This window comes from Lygodium microphyllum, chromosome 4 (genome assembly GCF_053477565.2).
Source record: "Lygodium microphyllum isolate KBCC chromosome 4, Lygodium_microphyllum_v1.1.10, whole genome shotgun sequence".
NCBI classification, from domain to species: domain Eukaryota; kingdom Viridiplantae; phylum Streptophyta; class Polypodiopsida; order Schizaeales; family Lygodiaceae; genus Lygodium; species Lygodium microphyllum.
In genome coordinates, this window is record NC_141138.1 from 107753900 (window position 1) to 107777167 (window position 23268).

Below are 23268 nucleotides of genomic sequence, written 5' to 3' on the forward strand. Positions count from 1 at the left end.
TAAATGTAGGCAAACTTGTAACCAACCCTTTGGACTGCATTAATTTCAGCATTTGTACATTTGCATGTCCAATGCGTTTGTGCCAAATTTCAATATCTGCAATAACACATTTTCCTTTAGCATACATAGCAGCATTCATAGTAGGAATTCCAGCATCCAGAGTAAACATACGTCCAACTCTAATTCCCTTTGCTACCAACCTGCACTTATCATTGAAGTCTTCTACAAAGCAGCCGTTTGCATTAAATCTGACTTGCAGCCCTTGCTCGACCATTTGACCGACTGACACCAAGTTCTTTGTAATAGATGACACATGTAATACATCTGAAAGACTCTTTGTCTTAACATCATACAAGGACAAGGGAACTTTTTCAATGTGTGAAATTAGGTTGTATGAATCATCGCCCATCTGCACATAACCTGCATTTTGCAAATCCTGTATCTCTCCAAACCTTCAGCATTGGATACACCTGAATCAACATACCAAACATCATCATGTGTTCTCTTTCCTGTAACAGCATTCAACATATGCTGCATAACAAACAGACGTTCATTTTTGTCTTCATTCTGCGTGAAGACGATGCATAGTTTCCTTGCTGCAACTTACCACTGCCAATATCATCTTTCTTAGCATAACATTGGGTTGCAATATGACTTGTTTTGCCACAGTAGTGATACACAATACCAGAGTTGTTAGAGCCTTTGTTCTGCCATCCTTCTCTTCCTCTAAAGCTCCCCTTGCCTCTAAAGTTACCACAACCCCCTGAAACCTGCATATCGCCAAATTGCTCCATTGTCACTACCACGCCCTGTACCACGGCCTCTTGAAGAGAACCTACCACGTCCCCTTCCTGAACTGGAGTAGAAAGCTTGGACCTATTCACCACTTCTTTCAGATATCTCACTCTGCATGTTGATCTCTTCATTGATCAAAAGGGAGACCAACTCATCAAAATCTGGATCATCATCATCATCATCATCGGGCATTGCATCAATCATCGCGCATTGCATCAATCATCATCATCATCATCATCGGGCATTGCATCAATCGCTGCCAATGCATCTGCAATGCTCATTACCTTCAGTGCATACTCATTGATAAGATAAGATACAATGTACACAAAGTATAGATAAGATACAACATAAAGGAAAGTGGCCTACTAAGTCAAACAATGCATAACCGACTATACTAGTCGACTGGCGCTATAACTATGCCAGCTATAAATAGATGTAACAACCTGAATATAATAGGTAATGAGTCAGTGGCCATGTGAGAGTCATAATGACCACCGACATGCTAAGTGTAGACGTGTGGGCCCATCTAACCAGGCGGTCCATCATCAATGTCCGCATGTGTTGAGCTTGTCATCTCAACAACCAATGGATCTCCACTCTTAAAAATCGGCACTATTGTATGGTCATACCAACTTACTGGAAATCCCTAACATACATAACTATTGAAGAGATTTGCCAAGATAGGGGCCAGTACATAACATGCATGTGCAAAATGCTCTGCCACAAGGCCATCTTGATCATGTGCTCTCCCATTCTTCAACCTCCAAATGGCATATCTCACTATCTTTTACAAAAAGAAACCGTATTGTGTTGGCCTAGACTTTGATGGATAGGCTATCTGCTATTGTGATGGAACCATAGGTGCCCTAGCATGTTCATTTCAAACCATAGGTGATGTAAACTAACTTGGGGGTTGTCTCCCGTGAAATTTTCTCAATAGAGAGAGAGAGTATATTAACGTCTCTAAAAGGCCAATGTGGCCTATGAGACCAAAGCAATACATACAATGATGGTGTGTTTCTTATTTGGAACGAGAAAAAGATGAAAAACATGCCTATAAGACTTTAAAAAAATGAAATAGTGTCCTATAAAAGGGAAACATGTCAATGATCTGAAAGTGAGAGTAGAGAAAGAAAAACTCTGCATCAATGATATGTCTGTTCTCTAAGGAGGTATATCTCTGCATGGCTGAGGCGTCTCGGCATCTATCTCCTATGGCGCTCAATGATGGCTTTAATTTGTCTGTGGTGTGGATGTCTAGGCCTTTGTCTGGGTGGACGTGGGCACCTAGACCGGCTAAGTGCCACTGCTCTATCCAAAGAGACACCTACAGAAGATGAGGTCCAATGATGATGTACTCCTGCGGACTGTGTGCCAGTAGTAGTGGTATCTGCCATACTCTGTCGTGTATCAGTGAAATAGCCAGTGACTGCTCTCTATCTATGTGAGCCGAGCTGTGAGGGCCTCCTACTCTGTAGAATTGTTGCTCTGCACCTCTGGAGCTCCAAGAGGAAGAATCCCAAGCATCTCTGATCCTCAAACTGCATGATCCGTCTCAGGGGTCCAAAACCCTCTCGAAATAGACAGTGGTATCTACCTCGTATGTCATAATATACAGTGTATCGGCAGATGTAGTTTCCTCTGCCTCTGGCTCTCTGTCGCATAGTGGGCACATGCGTTCTTCTGTCTGTATACCCTCCCATCTGCCTGTCTCAATCCTCAGGTGGTGGGATGAAATGCTGATATGACCAATAGCTGTGCATAGTCCATGAGGCAGCTGTGTGTCTATGTAATTGGGTCGGGTGATGAAACCATCCTCAGATACCTAAAGGAAGTGGATCTGGTAGTGTGCCATGGGGGGAGGGGGGTCGGATCCCGGTCTCCTCCGTATCTAACTTCAGTATGTCTACTCTGATCACATGGTTTAGCTCTGATCGGCTTAGGTCAAGTGTAGGGCAATCCAGGCTATAGTCAAAGGGGGGTAGTCTGTCAATCTACAGCCCATGTAGACTCATCCATGTACTCATCTGAGCATACCAACAATGTTTGTCACCATTTGCTGCTAGTTGTCTAGAAGAGGCCAGGGCTAGCCGTGGGTATCTATCTTGGGGGAGCTCCCATAGTCTATGTATGAAAGTCACTGCCTGGACCAAGGCCTCAGCCACCATGGGTGATGCTCCCAACTCAGCTCTGATAATCTCATGTGGGGTCGAGCTCTTCGCTCGTATCATGCGTGCGATCATCATGACCAGTGGTCTTTCCATATGCTCCCACCCGTCATAGTATTCCTTCTCTAGTCCATCCTGGTCTCCCAAAGGCTGTCTCCTCGTGTGAAAGAGACTCAGACCCCAAATAGCTGCCCCATATAGGAGTGTGGGTGTAACCAGGGTGTCAAAAAGCCACAGTTTGGTGCGCGGCTCATGAAATTGTATGTGAGCACATTGCCTCTCCAATGCACCTAAGGCTGCATATGATTTTCCCAAACAAGCCTCTGATGTCTCTCTCGAAGAGAACTGTGGTCCCTTCAATGTGACCCTCAAATAGACATACTGCCTAACCATCTCCACTGGCTCTCCATCGAAAGTAAACCGGTGCTCAGCCCTTGTCACCCAAGCAGCTGAAGTGTTAAATACCATAACTTTAGTTTTCCCAAGGTTCACCTTAAGATCTCTATCTCTGCAAAAAGCTGATAATGCATCCAAGTGTCTATTTAGTCCCTCAGGTGAGTCAGATATAAGTACAATATCATCGGCATAAAGCATAATGGTATCAGCACTCCAGCTAGGCTGGCTCTGGCCCCACCAGTCCTATCCACATATTCTGAAATTTCACCTATATAAAGCCCAAATAGTGTCGGTGAAAGTGGACAGCCTTGTTTCACCCCAATGGTGCTATTGACTGTATTTGAGATGCCCTCAGGTGTTCGTACTCTACCCGTCACTGCCTCATACAAGGCATAGATACTCCACTGTATCTCTATAGGCACATCAATGTTTTCTATTCTTCTCATGAGTCTAGCACGTGGCACTGTGTCAAAGACCTTGCGAAAGTCCACAAAACAGCAGTAGATCTTTTTCTTGAATGCCTTGCCTTCTTCGATGATTGCCCTCAATGTAAAGATATGGTCTAGAGTTGTATATCCCCTCCTAAAGCCAGCCTGGCCTTTTGATCTCAAGCCATGCATCTCGGCCCATTCACTCAATGCTTGTTCCACGATAGAGCCATATATCTTGGCCAGCATGTGTCCAATCATGATAGTTCGGTAGTTACTAGGTAGCGCGGGGTCTCCACTCTTAAAGAGCGGCACAATAATATGGTCTGACCAACAAGTTGGAAATCCCTCACAAACTGCCCTATTAAAGATGTGAGCCAGCGTTGGTTCCAAAATATCATAGGCATGCACGAAGTTTTCAGCCACTAAACCATCATGATCTTGGGCTCTTCAATTTTTAAGTTTCCATATGGCATTCCTCACTTTTTTTTCTGTGAAAAATCTGCAATTTGCTGGTCTTGAGGTTGAGGGGAGTGGCATAGGCTCTTGGCCAGGAATATCATAGAGTGTGCAAGCATATCCATGCCAATCATCCGGTCTAGTAATTTGCAGGGGTGGCTGGTTCTCGTGCATCTTTTTCCATGCTCTCTTGCTGTCCTGCCCCAAGAACATGGAATACATTTCTGTTTCTAGTCTGCTCAGGTATTCCCACTTCTTTTTGCGTACCAACCGTCTGAAGAGTGTTCGAGCATGCTTATGTGTACATATGCCAAGTGCCATCTCTCGCTAAAAACGTGCTCGTGTCTCTCTGCACTCATCATCATACCAGCCATTCTGTGGGGCATTACCTCGTGGAGGTTTTTCTGACGGTGTAGTGTGTGGGAAAGCGTATGCTGCTGAAGTGTGTATTATCTCGTCCAACTGTCCTGTAAACTCATCTAGAGAGGCCTGTGTGTCTAGCTCCCTCAATGCATCTCGCACAGTAGTACTGTATATGTGTGAGGTCGCTTCCACAAAATCATAGCGTGGTAATTTCGATATGTGTGACTGTGCTTCGTGTATATGCCCATATTGCATTGTGAAAGCTAGAATAGCATGGTCTGCTACTAATCCAATTGGTCTATCTGAGATTTCAAAGCTTTTTATGTTAGGTAGCAAATTGGGTGATCCAATCAAATAGTCCACTGTGCTTGACCCTTTCTTGTTATTCCAACATGTGAAGCCATTAGATCTTGGCCACTGTGGTAGCCTGTTAAGTATGGCCAAACCATGTGCACTTCCCAATGCCAGTAGGTGTGTTCCATATTCTGTTATCTCTCTATCTTGGGCTGATCTAACTAATCCCACTTCATCTAATGCAATATCTCTGAACATCTCATCACTAGTGTCAAAGAAAGCAGATTGGTTGTTTCCTGTGCGTGCATTAAAGTCTCCTGCTAGTAGAACATCCCCAATTCTCATGTATCCCATTATGTCCTCATATAGTGGTGTATACAGGGATGCCTCTTTAGGGGCAAACTTAGAGTATGCAGGGGGAAAATAGCATATGGCAATATACATGTCTCAAGTTCTGCTTGTACGTAACCTGATCCACATGTATCTTGCCTCTACATCTCTATGTACCACGTGGACTGTATCTCGGAGCTCTTCTCTAAATAGAATTGCCACACCTCTTGATCCCCTCGTCCCTCTAGGCCGCCTAGGCTGAGGGCGATATACACTTTCCCATCTATATCCATATGCATTAGGTAAACGGCTGTCTTTACATTGATGTGTCTGAGTATACATAGCAATGTCTATCCCTTTGAAAGTATCCTTAAAATAACCTACATCTGTCTTAAGGGAGCCATTGCAATTCCACAGTGTGAACTTCAGGGTCTCATAGGCCGCGCACCGTCATGCCGTCCTTTTCTCTGTGATGATGACTCTTCCATCTCGGTATACAGCCCATTTACCTGCTTTCCATGCCTCTAGAAAACGTGGCATATTTTCCCTCCTGTGGGCTAACTGGGTTGGGGTGAGGTCTTCATCTAGGTAGATCTTTTCTCCTTTGAGAGCGATCCTCTTGGAGAGGAAGGCTCTCTTCTTTTCCAGGTCTCCAAACTTCAAGATGAGGACTTTTGTTTTTGTGTCAGCTTTCCCAACTCGCCAAGCCCCAATGATGGGTACATCTGTAGCTCCAATTTTGGTGGCAAGAGCTATAGCATCTTCAATTGGGGAGCTTTTCTCATCTAGTCCAACCACTCTTACGTGGAGTGCGCGTGCCCGTCTTTTTGCCTCTTCTTCCAAGGTGGCATTCATAACTTCCACTTTGTTGCCATGCATTCCTTTGTTCTTTTTTGCCACATCTATCCATTCTGCATTTTCTTTGACGGTATTCTCAACATTCTCCATTTTCTTTTGGGTGCCTTCCACCACACTTGCATAGGTGTGCATATCCTTTTTTAAAACATCCATTTCTTTTTGTAGTTCCGGTGTGGTTTGTGGTTCCTTTTGTGCGTCTAGTTTCTTTTTGTATTCCTCTAGTTCTTCTTGTAGATTAGAGATCAATGAGTCTTTCTCTGCCATGCGTGCATCCAATGTTTGTTGCATCTCCTTTTTTAGTTCTTCCATCATTTCAGCTCGAACCCGCTCTTGTATGTCTTTTTCCATTTCCTTCCTCATGGTACGTATTTCAACACGGAATATGGTCAACATCTCCTCATATAGTGTTTCATTAATTTTGCGGAATGTCTTCCCATATCTACTCGACCCTGGAGAGACATTCCAATCTCGGGTTTTACGCCCACAGGTTTTGTATCTCGTGTTCTTTGGCGGTGTATGAAACATTGTCTCCATGGTTGGTTTTGTGATTCCTTCATTGTCAGTTTCTTCCATCGTAATTATAGTCTGCGCTATAGCATAAAATTGTTTACAGTCCGAGTAGAGTAGTAAACCAGTGACATAAACTATCACTCTAGCATGAACTGTCAGTATATCATAGACTGTCAATGTGGCTGCATCATAAGATATGATGACTGTAGCATGAAATGTTAATGTGCGTCAATCTAAAATCGCGCAGGTTTCCAGTCCACACAACATGCAAGGTTCACATCAGTCTGAGTACATCTGTAATCTCAGTGCATTCACAGTGTCTGCATTCATGTCAGTCTGAGAGAGTGTCTGCAATCTGAGAGTGTGTCTACATTCGTCACTGCTGCCAGAGTACATTCACAGTGTCTGCATTCATGTCAGTTTGCATTCGTGTCAGTCTGAGAGAGTGTCTGCATTCATCACTGCTGCCACAGTACATTCACAGTGTCTACATTCATGTCAGTCTGAGAGAGTGTCTGCAATCTGAGAGAGTGTCTACATTCGTCACTGCTGCCACAGTACATCCGTCACTGCTGCCACAACATTCATTCGTCGCTGCTTCCACAATCCGTTCGTCACAGTGCACTCGCGTCAGACTTCATTAGTCAAAGTACACTCCTCTGCCAGATACGTGTGCTCGTGTCACGTCTGTCTTGTCTGCATCCGGCTCGTCACACCTGTTGCGTCAGTATCCGTCCGTCGTGCCCGTCACACCAGCATCACGTAGCTCATGGTCCCGTCACACCCGTCACGCCTGCCAGCGTCACTCCCGCCACGTCACGCCCGTCACACCAGCTTCCCGTCGCGTCAGCTCCCCGTCATGCCAGGCACCAGCTCCCCGTCGCGTCAGCTCCCCGTCAGAGCATGCCCGTCCGACCCATCGGAGAGACCCGCCAAGCGTCAGAAAGACCCGTCAGAGAGAGAGAGAGAGAGAGTCTGCGACTGCCTCTGAGGACTGTCTGGCCATCGCCCACACGCCCGTCGTCTGCGTCAGCCTCTAAAGCCCCGTGGGCTTGCGTTTCGCCCGTTCCCCCTATGCGTTAGGGTTTTTGCTGACGTCCGGCCCCTGCCCTGCGCCCCCAACTGTCCCGCTCTGCCGTCGACTGCCAGCCCTGTGTTCCACCCTCCTACCCCTGCACTGTTAGGGTTGTGCCCTGCCACACGCATTCTTGGGACAGACAGGTCACGACTGAGGCTGACAGGTAAAGCTCAGGTTTCATCAGCTGTGATTGTAGAATCCGCCCCTTGATAGCGCAGCTATACAGAAAAGCGAGAGAGAGACAGTGTGAACGAGAAAGAGGCCTGCGTGTATCTGCCTCCCGTGAGCTCTTCACTCGGCCTCTGACCGGCATACATACTGATACAATATGGCTGGCCTGGATTTTATAGACCAAACAGTGGCAGCTCTTGGTCCGGATTCTGATACCGAGGAACCAGAGGATATGGTTCCGAGCACAGAAGAGATGCCCCCTGCTCCTGACTTCCAGCCTGCGGGCAAACGCACCAAGCATACTTCGGCCGAGACAATGGATCATCAGGATCGTTCCTATGCTCAAGTTGCTTCTGATTCGGTGGACTCTCAAGATGTTGACTATGAACATTTGCTGGAGTTTGCCAACACTCTGCTTGGCGATTATGTTCAACACAATCAAGAAGTCTTTTCTGACTTTGCAACGGAAGATGTTCCGGAAGCTACTGTGGACCCGAAACATGTTTTGCGCTCCTTTTCAGTGTTTTATGAACGTGCTGTGATACTCTTCTTTACTGGTCGGATCCCACTGCTTTCCTGTATTCGCCAGTGGCTGCACAGCCTGCTACAAGGGGAATGTGTTGAAGAGATTTTTATTGGGCCCCGAGGTTTTTTTGAGGTGTTGTTGAAATCTGAGATGCACCATGCTGCTCTCTTGTCTAAACTGCCATTGTTCGTTGATCGCCGTTTGGTCCATGTTGTGCCATGGCGCCCAATGGCAGATTTTCAGCGCCTGTTGCAACGTGAATGCCCTATGTGGGTTGAAGTGGAAAACTGCCCAACTGTTTATTGGCCACTGTTGAAGGACGCCATGGCCGCTGTGGGCACTGTTCTGGCCCCCCCAAGCCTATGGGCCATGAATCACAACCGTCTGTGCATGCTATGGGACACTGCTAGGAAAAGGCTTGCTTGGTTACATATTAATTGCTCTGGCATGCATCCTTTACATTTTCGTTTGAAATGGGGCAACTTTGCAGGACATTGCTTTTCGTGTGGAAAATTGGGGCATTTTATCGCTAAATGCCCAGAGAAACATCACACTTCAGATGCCGAGCATGTTGCACTACCCATGGAAGACATGGTGTGTGATGCTCCGTTGCAGGATGACACCCAGCCACCTAAAGTTTTGGATAAAGGTAAACAACAGGTCTCGAGTTTGAATTCCTGTGGTAATGACTGGGTAGATGTACACGCGAAAAAAGGCAACAGGCTTGTTGCTGGCATGGTGGATTCTGTGCCTACTGCCTCACCAGATTCCATGCGCACGTATATGCGCAGGAAAGAAATGTTGTCTTCAGAGCACTCTGCTTCTGCTATGGTTTCCTCTACTCCCCATCAACAGCCACCTAGGAGAGTGTATTCGGATGGTCCAAAGGGTCCACCTGCTAAGCTGGCTTTTGATACTAGAGGTAACGTCATTACCCCATGGGATCATCATTATCCCCGTTCCATCCCTAAGACAGTGGATATGCCATCTACCTCCAAATCTGGTCGTCAGAACTCTTTTGCCGTCTTAGCTGATTTTTTGGATGAGGGAGTCCTGGACATTCTCGCCGAAAAGGTAAAATCGAGGCACGCTGTGCCTCGTACCTAATTTTCTTTTGAATACACATGAAGATAGCCACGTGGAATGTGTGAGGAATTTGTTCTTGCCACAAGCAACATGCCATGTGGACTATATTGCATGAGAATCAGTGGAATGTCTTGTGTGCTGTTGAGCACAAGAGTCACGGTGAAGCAGGAAAAGTTGTGGATTGCCATGGCTTTCGTTTGTTCTATGCAGAGATACATGCCAGGCAGTATTCTGGGGTGCTTATGATTGTGCATGAAAAATATCAGCCGGTTCTTATTAAGAATGATGTACATGGCCGCTTTATGGTGATTGAAGTTTTATTCGAAGGAGAGATCTTATGGTTACTTGGCCTCTATGCTCCAAATGATCCTTTATCTCGCCGGAAGCTTTGGCATACTTTGCAGACTTCCTTGTCCCTTGGCAGACGAGGTTTTTTTATGGGGGATTTCAATATGTGTGTTGATCCGTCACAATCCACATCAGAGCATTCGGTAATGGATGTGCCAAAAAGTCGTATGTGGCAGGAGTTGGCTCTTGCCGTTCTTAAGCAAGATCTCTGGTCGTGGCTGCACCCTTCTTCTACAGGGTTTACTTTCCATTCCGCCCAATATGCAACAACATGGTTGCGGTTAGACTACATATATATCATGCAAAATGATGATTTTCTTCCTGAGATGCTCTAAATGAAAGTGTTGCAACAATATGCCTTATCGGGCCATTTTCCTCTCCAGCTTGAGCTCCTTGCACAACCCATTGCACCTTTCAAGCAATTTCTGGATAGACTCCCTTTGCATTTCAACTCGTCTTATTTGAAGCAAGCAATCTTTCAGGGCTATATGCAGCAATTTATTGATAGATTCTTATCGGACTTCTCCTCGCAGGGCATTGCTTTGTTTGAAAGATTGCTCTCTAATGTACAGCGGGTTGCTCGGCAGTATGGGATCCATCATGCCTCTCTTTGTCCGCGGCATCGACAAGCAGCGGAGGACCTGCTGGCTTTGGTTCGTTCTTTGCTGGTGGACACTCCAGATGATGTATTTCTGTTGTCACTGGCAATGCGTCTGGCTGATCTTATTAAAGAGTTTCAGCTGAAATCTTATCAACAGGTCAAATTGCAACATCTGACGAAGACTTTGAAAGATAGTGCTTGTCAGACTCATAAGTTCTTTCAAGCTCTCCATGCCTCTCTTGCTCGAGAGAATATGACTAGACTCCAGAGTGCAGAAGGTCATATGATCCTTGATCCGCAGACTATTGTGAATATGTGTAGGAATTATTTCCTCGACCTTCTTGGTTCCACTTCTGCTCCTTCAAGCCAAATTGCTCATGCTTGTTCATTCTTTTATGATCTGGTCCGCAATCAGGTTCCGCAGGACATGCAATCTACTCTGGAGGCAGATATTTGTGAGGCGGAGGTTATGGATGTTCTGTTACACTTGCCCAAGGATAAAAGTCATGGCTGGCCGGGATGGTCTCACCAACGAGTTCTTTGAGATTTTTGCCACTCAGCTCGCGAAACCATTGACGGCTTTGTTTCAGCAGAAGTGGGAAACAGGGATCATGCCTTCCTCATGGAAAGAAGGTCTTATAAAACTACTTCCAAAAGTCCCTTCACCATCTATGTTGAAACAGTGGCGCCCAATTTCTTTGATGGGTTCTATGTATAAAATCTTTTCCAAAGTAATGGCGAATCGGCTCCATAAGCATCTTCCTGCCATTGTGCATCCTCTCCAATATGGTTTCATTAAGGGCAGAAACATTTTGCACAATGTATTAAATGCGCAACTGGCAATTGATTATGCAAGGCATTCTAATCAGGAGGTCGTACTGGTTCAACTAGACCTGGAAAAGGCTTTTGATTATCTGAACTGGTCTTTCATTGCAGAACTCGTGTCTTCTGTGGGCTTTGGTGCTCGGATGTCTCGTCTGATCTACACTATCAGTGCTGCAGCATCTTTGCGAGTTATGCTAAATGCAGGCCGACAGGGGGTGCCCTTTGAGTCCTCTCTTCTTTGCCCTTGCGACTCATCCAGTTCTTTCGATGTTATCTCACATGGCAGCTTCTACTTAGTTGGCTGGATTGTTAGTTTCCTCTGGACAGCACTTCATTAGTCAATCCTTGGCTGATGACAGCTTTATGATTCTACGCGCGGACAAGAATAACCTTCGCAAACCTTTAGATGTTTGGGCTCTCTTTGGTCAAGCTTCCAGTCTTCGCATCAATGCTTTGAAATCATCCATTCTCAGCTGCACGGAGTCGGATTTGCAATCATTGGACTGGCAGGGCATGGTTGTTCTCTGTTGCTCCATTGTCAGGCATCTTGGGTACCCTTTGGGTGTTGATGTTTCCCCAAAGCAGCTACTACAGTGGATTTCACAAAAATTGGCGGCTAAGTTTCTATATTGGAAGTCTCAGGCCTAGCCCTTCCATATTCGCCTCAAAGTAGCCCAGACAATTATGTTGCTAATGCTCACATATTTCTTGCCATTCCTGCCCTGGACTACTACTACACTCAATGCTCTTACTCAGTCTATTCGTTTCATGTTATGGAAGAAGGATTCCTTGCATGCAGGCATTTCCTGGATTTCTTGGTCGCATGCGTGCACCCCCAAACGCATGGGTGGAGGGGCTATTTTAGATGCCCAGACTCATATGCTAGCACTCCGTTGGTCTCTTTTTCGCACCATGTGCTCGGAGCATCATCCATGGGTCGTTATAGCCCGTTATTTTCTTGAGGATCATGGGCTTCTGCATGGCAATACTCAAATCCGGAGTTCTTGGTGGCATGTTCTTAATGCAGATTCGCGGTTCTCCAGTTCTTCTTCATCTCTGCTTGCCCATTTGGTGTGTTCCTGGAGACTGGTCCTCCGAAAGGCTCAGTGGCATCCAGCAGAGGATCGCTTAGCTACTAATTATTTTCAATTGGAATTGTTGGCAGTCTCGCGGTTAATTTCGTGGGAAGGTAAACATGAGCTTCGACCAAAACTCAACCGCATGGCACGTTTGGGCTTAACTTCGGTAGTGGATGCCACCCTTGCTAGTCGCAATGTGTTAATATCATTTCGTACAGCCAGGAGGCTTTTCAGGATCCCTCGTGGATACAGGTATTTATGGGAACAGCTTTTGATGGTGCTCCAGAGCAGATAGCCCTTTCCTGCCCTTGCTACGGATCGTCCCTGGCAGGACTAGGACTTTGCAGGCCAGCTGAATTTAGAAAAGGCTTCAGCTAACTAGGTGTACCATCTTTTGATTAAAGATCATCAATGGCTGGTTACTAAAGCTAATACTCTATGGGGATTACATAAAACCCGGTCATGGTGGAGGGTAACTGTGATGGAGGGCTGGTTGAACAAGACACCCTTCAAATATAAGGTCTTTCTTTGGAGGGTGATGATTGGTGGTCTTCCGCTTGCTTCAGCTCTTTCCAAGCGTCGAATCTCCAACGGCAACTGTTTCTTTTGCACCACCACTGTGGAATCCGCCCGTCATCGTTTTATTTCTTGCCCCCTCGCTCAGAAAATCTGGTCATTCCTGTCACCCGTTTGGCGAGCGGTCATTGGTCTCTCGCTACGCCCATTTGATTGGGTTTTTGCGCGGCCCAAATATCCTGCACCGACACAGCCACACATGAAGATCCTGTTTCACTTTCTTCGATATTGGGGCTGTTGGCATAACTGGAACATTCGGAATGCTTTTCTTTTTTATTCCACCTATAATGTTCAGCAGCATATTGCTCGACTTAAAGGTCTCTTGTATTGGCAGATAGATCTTCTCCGACACTCGGGCATGCTCCCTCGCGAGGACTTACGTCCCTGGCATATGGCAATTTCCTCTGTGTCTTTGCCATGACTTTGTAACTCTTTGGTTGTCTGGTTCTTGTAGAGAGTCAGTGTGTACACACGATGGGGTACAGCCATCGTGGTTCTTGTAATCATGCAAACTTGTACCTTTTTCGTAATTAATACAATTACCTTTTACAAAAGAGAGAGAGAGAGAGAGAGAGAGAGAGAGAGAGATTAATGTCTCTAGAAGGCCAGGATGGCCTATGAGACCATAACCAATTCAACTAGTATCATCATCTCTCATCAAAGAAGAAAAACAAAATTATGTCTACATCTACATGATAGAGTGAAATGAGAAATAAAAAATAAGAAAAGAGTAGAGTATCTCCCGCTCAATCTACGGAATCCACCAAAGCTCTACCACCTATCTCCGACTGAGTCAGCGTGGTGATCTTCATCTGTAGTGAGCAATCATGGCGCAAATGTGTTGCATATGAGCATGCCTATGTTGCCGAGTAGGTACCCTAGAGCGTCGTGCTTTGCATAACACTATAGCTCTATCTACTGTGATGCCATCTCATGATGTCCCTCGATGGCGCCTGTCAGTAGGAGATGAAGTGTCTAAGGTGGCAATGACCAAGGGGTTAGCCATATTGAAAAAGTCTATAACTACTCTAGAGGGGTGGACATGGTTGGGATTGGCTCTGATCCCGTAACAATGCTACTCTGCATCGTTGGAGCTCCAATAAGAAAAGACCTAGAAATCTCTGGTCCTCATGGTCCATCACCCATCTCAATGGTCCAAAGCCCTCCTTAAAGAGGCAATGGTAACGGCCTCGCATATCATAGTATATAGTACATCTACAAATGTAGTGTTCCTCCATGTTTGGCTCCCATCCGTAAAGCTAGCATATCCTCTCATTTATTGCAACATGACTCCATCGACCTGTCTCAATCATTAGCTAATGTGATGAGGTGAGGATTTGTCCAATAGCAACTCAAAGCCCATGAGAGAGTTGAGCATCCATATATCTCCGCCTCACTATGAAACCATCATGGGAAAGCTGCAAGAAGTGGCACTGGTATTGTGCCATCTTTGTGCCTAATGGGAAAGGGGGCTTGGACCAAGTCCTCTCTGTCTCCACTTTAGTGATGTCTGCTCTAATCACTCTATTCAACTCTGAACTGCTGAGACTCAAAGTGGGACAATCAAGGCTGTAATCGAATGGTGTAAATCTGTCTATATTCATGCCATGCAAGTTCAGCCACATGCTCATAAGTGCGTACCAACACTATCTATCTTCCTCTGCTGCAAGCTGTCTTGAAGACTCCAAAGCTAACCTAGGGTATCGGTCTTTAGGTAGCTCCCATATCCTCTGGAGGAAAGTGATTGCCTAGAATAGTGCCTCCACTACCATGGGTGCTGCACCCAAATCTGCTCGGATGATCTCTTGTGGTACTGAGGCTTTCACCCTGGTCCCTTATCATACGTGCTATCATCATGACCAGTGGTCTCTCCATATGTTCCCAACCATCATAATGTTGTGCTTCAGGTCCATTACAGTCCATGAGAGGCACCCGTCTAGTATGATAAAGGCTTGGCCACCCGTATATATATATATATATATATATATATATATAGAGAGAGAGAGAGAGATGTCCTGTGGAGGCCAAAACTGACCTAACGGACAAATCAAGTAAATCAATCATCATTTGTACATTCCACTTCAGGAGCCAAAGGCATAGTCAACTAGAAAACCAAAGACAAAAAAGTAAAACTAAAACCTAAGATCAACCTATGGAGATCAATGTCTACAAGAAGCCAAATTAGCCTATGAGGCCAAAATGGATACTTCTAAACTCAAGGAACTATCTTGTTTCCCAAGTATATTAAGGAACATAAAAGTGAAAAGAAACAGCTAAGAAACAACAAATAGCTGCAAAGAGATGAAACCTAGGGATTTTATACATTTGTAGATATGACAGCTTGTGGAGAGAAGATACAGACGATGGTGCCTTCCAAAACTCCTAATTAATACAGTCATAAACCTTCTGGGAATCAAGAAGTTACACAATGAAGTCCTATCCCCTCAAGGATGCAAAGGTTCAAAATTCTCAGAAGGTTAAAATATTGTCCAAGATATTGTGCTCATAAACAAAACCTGCTTCAGTAGGGTGGATGATAACTGACATGAGAAGAGTTAGTTTGAGATTCATCCCTTCAAGCTGTCCTAATAGGCTACTTAAAGGATACAAACTCCAAAAAATAGAAGGGAAATACCTCTTGAATCTTAAGGAACCTATTACTAAGGTGAAACTGAAAGCTATTGTTTGTAATAATAAAGTAACAAGGGAAATGCTCCAGTTTAAAAAGAAGCAGGCACCCATGCTTCAACTTGATTCCCTCAGAATCTGGAGATATCAGACAAGAATCCTTTACATTTCTTGAAGGAGAAGATTGTAATTGATATCCACAAGGTGAAAAGGACATTGAATCGCTTGAATTTAATAGTAAAAAACCAACAATATGGTCTCTCAATTCTGATTGCAGCTATGAACCAATTAGGAACTGAGACCACAGTCCTTAACGGACTAGAAACTCTGAAAGATACAATGCCTGCTCCAAATTCCTCGGTAAGGGTGCAAGTCACAACCCAATAAAGACTCTGAGAGATAAAACTAAGTCACAGCAGAAATCACACACTCCTTTTTCAAACAGCAAGTTTTAAGAAAACATTTCTCTACCTACTTCAGGAGAGAAAATGTATGCTAGAGAAAGCCTACTGACTATTTCTACAATACCAATTCCCTGTTTCAAATGTGGTATCTATTGAGAAAACAAAAATAGAGTACAGGCAGAACTCCCAGAACAGTGTTAAAGATTTGACAAAAGCGTATCATCACAAAACCTGAAACAAGATCATAAATTTCTCCAATATTAGTCAAAAAATTCATACATGTATGGAAATCCTTAAATGAGAACAATGGCATGTGAATAGGGAACATACTCCTGTCTAAGGGAACGATCTTGTTTTATGAACTCATCACACTGGCGAAGCATGTTCTCAGAGAAGTCCAGTGCAATAACAGCAGAATAAAGCTTAGACTTTGCAAAACGACGAGAGAAAAGCCCACTTCCACAGCTGACATCAATGATAGTTCCCCCTATGCTGGCCTTCAAGAAGTTCTCAGCCATTTTAACCTACAAATTCTCATCAACAGAAACCATGTCCAATTACATATGCACAAGCTAATAATCTATAACATATAAAGCACATTAGCTCCTAGTTCAAAATCTCGCATGTTTGTGTTTTAAACGGTCAAACACACCTACATGCAACATTGATCTGAAACCAAGCAGTAAAGTACAACTCTATGAAACAATCCCCTCTCCACCTTTTTCCTCCACAGTAGGTGACAAAATCTTTTCAGATATATGGCAAGATCAACAAGTAAGCTTTTCTTTCATCCAAAATGATGCTAGAATTTCCTTATCAGCCCAGGTTAAAAGAACCCCATTCTTCCGCAAATCAACAAGGGGTGGAGCAATTTCAACAAAGTAATTAATGAACTTCCTGTAGTATGAACATAGTCTCAAAAAGTTGTGTATATCATGCAAGATTCTCAAATGAGACCAGCTATGAATTGCATGTACCTTATCAGGATCAATGTGTACACCAACCCTAAAGACAACGTGCCCCGAAAAGGAAATATCTACCAATAAGAATTCAGTCTTTTTGACATCAATGGCCAACCTATGCTTTCTGAGTTCTGCAATTACACTAGCCAAATGCTTCTAATATCCTACCTATTCTCTGAATGCACAATCATGTCATCCAAAAAGGTACCTTGCACATTCATCATTGTGAATGCACCAAGGACTTTAATTTAAGTCATGAGACCCTTCTGCTCTTAATCTTATCGCCAATGAGTTTGGAAAACTTGGGCCTTATTTGAGGAGATTGTCTCTCTGTAGCCTCCCCTTTCATTTGATTCAATACTTAACATAGATGGATGCTGCAACCTCTTGATACTTTCAATCGTTATGGTGTGCCATAATCCATTTCTCGAGTCCTGAAAGACACGCAATTCTACCATAAAATAGAATGTTAAGTCTTCAATTTTTGCCTTTCTTCCCACATATTTAGCCCTCTCGATACTCATAGCCTCACTAATTCAGCTACTTAGCACAACTCTTGTTTCAGCAAATGGCTGGTAGTCAGTACTGTTGCAATACAAGGTTCCAACCTTCAAGCCAGAAATCTCTGTCCTTAAACCCACATTTGCACCCCATTCACCTAATTCTGAGATCCGCTTCTGTCACTCTATTTTACTGTACAATCCAGTCTCAACGGCTACATCTCAAACTTCATGTTCCACAGGATGGAAAAGTGCAGGCATTACACAGTTGTCAGCATGCTAAAAAACTTCCAACTTGGAAACTGGCCCTGAACTTGGAATCACTGAGATTTCAGTGGGATTCACTAAAGGAGAAACAAAGTCAAGACAACTAAGGAATATATGTAGTATTCTGATGAGCACGGTATAGAAAAATCATGCAGAAAACCTAGAAGCCCAATTACCATCTTCAATAACCACTACACCCCTAAAACAGCAGCCAACAGACATGCAAGAAAAGCAAGAATGTGATTATCTTCATGCCTTGAAAACGGAAGCTTACAGAAAAAGATAACAACCTCTTCATCTGGCCCAGGAAATCCAGATCTTGCAAAGCCTTGTCGCCACCCCCGCTCATAAAAAAATGATACAAAAGGATTTCTGCATAAAAACGAAACTAGATATTCTGTTCTTGTCCCAGAGAAGAGAGGCTCTTTATTAAAGCCCCTCAATGATAAAATCATTAAGGCAAGATATGAACCAAAAAGCTCAAATAATGAGAAATACACAAACAAAAAATGCCAAATAATAAAAAGTAAGCATAGGGGATAGACATTTCCAAAGCTGGCCATTCTCTAGGGAGAATACAAGTCTATAAGAAAAGTAATGTCACCTACAAATTGCTTGTTCTTATAACATTATGTTCTTATTCCCAAAAAAAACGGAGAAGTCAAAGAACATCATTAATGGGCAATGGAATCCATCAAGACCTCATTGTGCTTCTTCTTGATTTCGAGAAGGTGTATATTCGTGTAAATTGGGATTTCTTGGAGGGCACCATGCTACATATGGGATTAAGCAATGGGTCTAAGGAGTTGCAGCTCTGTATTCTTCAGCTAGACAGGTCCTTGTCAATGCACCTAAAGGGAAGAGATTCAGTATTCAGAGATTAGCCAGACAGGGATGTTCATTAGCCCCCTTCATGTTTCTATTTGTAGTCCAAGTAATTTACATATTTTGGGGTTGTTTTAAAAAGCTAATCAGTTTGTAATGCATTTTTAGCTCAACAGCAAGATGTTAGTGATGGGTGTCGAAGGCAAAAGCTGTAATAAGTTATACAAGTCAAGTAGTAGGTGGTGCTTGGTGTCAATTTCGGCCTAGGGTATTTATTTAGCCATTAAATGTTAGTGGGTCACATTACGCACTAGGCCTTAATTAATTTATTAATGCCACTTCATGGGCTAATTAATACTCAAGACACACAACATTTGTTGAATTTCAAAGGAGCCTCATATTTTACTCACAAATTGAAAAGAATTTTGAAAAACTTTATCAAATTTTTACCTTGATAATACCAAATGTCGTCAAAAGTTGTCGAATGTTGCACCTCAGGATGAATTGAGCCTCTAAACACCAAATTCTTGAAAAGCCCCAAAATTTTCAATGAAATTTGAGCAAAATTTGACCAATTTGATCAAAAGCCCCAAATTTGGAGAACATTGAGGTCGAATTCAATGAAAAACTTAATTGTTTGGATGAAAAGCCCAAAATCGGTGGCTAACAGTACCTAGCAAGACAAGCACCCCAGCTATAGACAATATGGGTGCACAAAGATCCATGTGGCATTATTACTAGTTGCAGATCACACGAACGGCAACCACAAGCTTAGGCTTGGCAACTCTACACTATTGTTTCAAAGCAGCTCTATTTCAGCCATTGCAACTTCAGGGTTTTGAGTCATTTTTTATGGCCCCCAATGTGTAGTATGTGATGATCAAGTTTCTTCTTCCATTGACTTAATAGGCACCCTCACTAAAGGCCTCTATTATCTTGATACATATGATCCGTAGCTTGTGGAAACTCCTTGATCATGCCTTATTAACAAGTTATCTTTCCAAGATACACATGTATGGCACAAAGGCTTGGCTACATCAACTATCGAACATTCATAAAACTCCAATAAGAGGATATGGTCAAGATCTTACCAAAATCCACCTACCAGCTAATCACATTTGTGAAGACTGCTTACTTGGTAAGATGCACAATTTTTTCTTGCCCAAGGATTCTCATGTTGATTCTCCGTCTATTTTGCATCTCCTTCACAATGATGTTTGTGGTTCTACACGGACCAAATCTCTTAGTGGAATCCTCTATTTAGTCACCTTTATTGATGATGACAAATCTTGATTCACTTGGGTATATGGGTTGAAGTCTAAGTCTTAATTTCTCTTGCTTCAAGACTTTTATTGCCATGGAGGAGAATCAAAGTGGTGGGTGTGTGGAATATCTTTCTAAGTAGTTTTTAGAGTATCTTGTATCTTGAGGTATTCATCATCACCACACCATCCCTTACTCCCAGAACACCTCAACACAAATAGAATTAACCCCTCGAGAAGGCCCTTTCCCTAGCGTTAAGGTGGATGCTACCCATTCCACAAGATAACGGAACAAAAGAATAGATTGCTAACGGAGATGGCAAGATGCATGATGAAAAGTAATAATTTACAAAATTATTTTCGGTTCGATGCTATTCTTTGTGCTACTTATGTTTTGAACAAGTGTCCCACAAGAGCTTTACACACCATTACTCCTTATGAATCATGGAAAGGCTCCAAGCCTTCTATCTCTCGTATGAGGACTTTTGATTCATTAGTGTATGCTCATGTGCCTTCTCACAAGAGGCACAAGTTGGATGATAAGGTTGTCCATTGCATATTTATTGGGTATAGTAATGAAAGCATAGGATACCAACTTTATCAACCCTCTACATGCAAGATTATTGTCTTCTGAGATGTTATCCTTGCTGAAAATGCTTCTCATCCTTTGATAGGATTTCAGAAATAGCTTATTGTTGATGGTTCAGACATCTTTGACAGCCTATGGTACCACTCTTTCATAATGGTTCCATGGGTGATCCTACTACTCAACCTTCATTTCCAACATCTCGAGGTACATTACAGCAGTTGAATCAGCCTGATTAAACAGCCACAAAAGCAACTTGATGCCCTGTTCCCTCAGCAGCCCACTATTGATGATCATTTGGAACACACTAGTGTTGACATTAAGAAGCCTTAACGAGTCCCCCAATCGACACTCTTCGAGATAGTAAGCAGCCTAAGCAGCCTCTTCCTTTGGCTGCCTGCACAAGAGCCTTTGCTTGCAAAGAACAAGGTAATCTTCCTGCATGTGCATTGGTGGTTACAGCATACAATGAAGGACCTTAATGCCTCAAAGATGCTTTTTCAAATAATCATTGAGTGGAAGCAATGTGGGTCTAACGATCCCTTTTCATTCTCCCCGGAAGGCACAGTTACTTAATAGTACCAAAACCCTCCAAAACAAAGAAAACACAAAAAGTTTAATGTGGTTCCATCTGCCTTTGCAGGTCCTGATAGACCATTGGGAAGCCAAGGAGTGCCCTTTGTCATAGCCCACTAGACAGCCGATGTGCACCCTTTGTCCAATACCTTAATTGCTTAGGGGTGGGATGCCTTGGGGTAAAAATAGTATTGATCCTTTCTTCCAGTCTCTTTCTACTTGCATTCTAGGCGTAAGAGGATGTGCTCAGCCAAAAATGAATTTTACTCTTTAAAACGGCCCTAAAACATATAATCACCAAAACTTTCTTACACAAAAATACATTCTCGGTGTTTCTATGTCCCATAAGTCAAACCTTAATTCGGGAGGATCAACTCATTTATAAATAGACAAGCTAACCACCATTCCGCCTATCCCATTTTTGCAGGTCATCGCTCTTCTACAAATTTTCAGGCATCAGCTCACATCAATTAGTGGCTGTGCATCCCTCACAACTGCTGCCACGCATTCCTCAACTGGTATATACCTTGTGGCTGCCCCTTTCTTGCTGCATTTATTCCTGCGGCAAGGCAGGCCGCCATGCTGTCTAGTACCTTGGGCATCAGTTTCCAGCCTATGTTTGGCTGCTGCACAAGCTGCCCAGACCTCTACCAGCTATCACCTAGTCCTCCTTTGCTGGTGGTGATCAGCTGACATCATCTTCCAAGTGGTATATTACTGCATTTACCAGTTCAAGCCCTCTAGACTCCTACATTTTGGTTTCCAAACTGCTGCCCTTCCAGTTTTAGCAATCTCTTGGCTCCGACTAGTGGTCACAACACTTTCGATCCATCTCCAAAGGACGTCACACTTTAACTACTTTCATTGCTCTCACTTACAGCATCTTGTACACTCTTTGACATTTGTAACCAAGCCTTCCTCCTCGAATAGGGTGGTAAATAACCTGATTAAACAATATTTACAGCAATTAAAAAATTCACAAAACTGAAATGCACACTTTACTATAGAATCTTGGACAATGGACACCCTGTTGACCCCAAAACTAATGCCCCTTTCGGTATTTATTTAACTTAATTAAAGAACATGTTAATGTACAATGGGATTCTCCTAATCTCTTTTGATATTCAAACTCCCCTTGCTACCCAAAATGACCAGTAAGTCTTCAATCAAATTTTCCCCTTGATTCAAGGAGTCACTTGGCCTTCACCCACTTTGATGGAGATGGAAAATCCCCCAAATTCATTGATTTGCTAGTCCCTCCACTTGAATTTGACTAAAAACAACTTCAACCCTGTTAAATCCACGTCTTGAAGCTTCCAATTTCTGGCACACTTTCTGAGGCTGCTACTAAACCCTAATTTCTACTGCACATTAGGGTTTACAGTAGAGAAATCTGAAATTTCTCAGCCTCTAGTGTTCTCAATACTGTAATTCTTGGAGCAAAGCTGTAGAAAGGCCGGAAGATGAGAAAGAATGCTAAGGAAAGAGAAAATTCAGACTTTCTTTGCCAAGAATCGAAGAAAATCTTTCATTTATTGCTGCTACACTGTCTCGACAGCTTGTAGGTGCAAAGAAGACTGGAGTGAAGAAAAATCAGTCATTTACTACTACTACCCTGTCTCAACAGCTTATAGATGCTATCGCCTGCTGTTGATCAATCTTCTCCTGCCCCTGGCTGCCTCAGAAGGTCCTCCAATGGCTGCAAATCAAACTAGCAACATGTTCTCCCTCTCTCTTGTAGGTTGACTACACTAAAAAGCCTCTCTCCAGCCTCTAAAGACGTTTGTTAGTCTTCCATGGGCATTTGGGACAAGTGGCAACCTTCCCAAATGGTTTTTCCAGCGTTATGCATAGTTAAATGTTAATTTTTAGTCTTTAAATACTAAAATTTAATCTAATAATTATTTCAATGCCCTAAAAAATAATTTGACCGGCCATTAATTAAATTGGCTGGGCAACTTCCATTCCCTAATGTCTTTGCGTCATCTTTAACCATCAGATTGGCGTGAGGTACCAGTATACACCACTTCTCTAGTGTCACCAACTAACACTTATGGCCAAATGAATGACCTAGACCAACAACTGGCACTAGATACCACCAAGTACATGTGTGGCATAACTTATAGCAACTTTTGCCTTGACATTCCATGATTTCGTCGGGTCCCAGGCTTGTAAATTTACTTTAACCCCAATCACACCTCACATGTGCAACATTTACTTAACCATGTGATTAAAAATTAATCCACATATTAAGTGAGGTTTCAAAAATACATATCCTCATGACAACCCTTCCCCTTAAAATCCTTGTAGATGTCCTCGATTGCACTGTCAAATGCATCAAAAGCAAAATAATGGATTGGAATTTCC

General features: G+C 43.4%; 1 protein-coding gene across 2 annotated transcripts in view; it reads right to left on the minus strand.

The window, feature by feature from the left end:
* Window positions 1-23268, minus strand: part of LOC148037447 (putative methyltransferase At2g41040, chloroplastic) — a 189016-nt gene that overhangs the window by 94558 nt on the left and 71190 nt on the right. For both annotated transcript variants that reach the window (XM_087676387.1, XM_087676389.1), the window contains exons 4-5: window positions 17943-18024; window positions 16254-16447 (exon numbers count right to left, since the gene is read on the minus strand). In XM_087676387.1, coding sequence (XP_087532513.1) covers window positions 16254-16447; window positions 17943-18024 — 276 coding nt within the window. The remainder of the gene's footprint in view (window positions 1-16253; window positions 16448-17942; window positions 18025-23268) is intronic.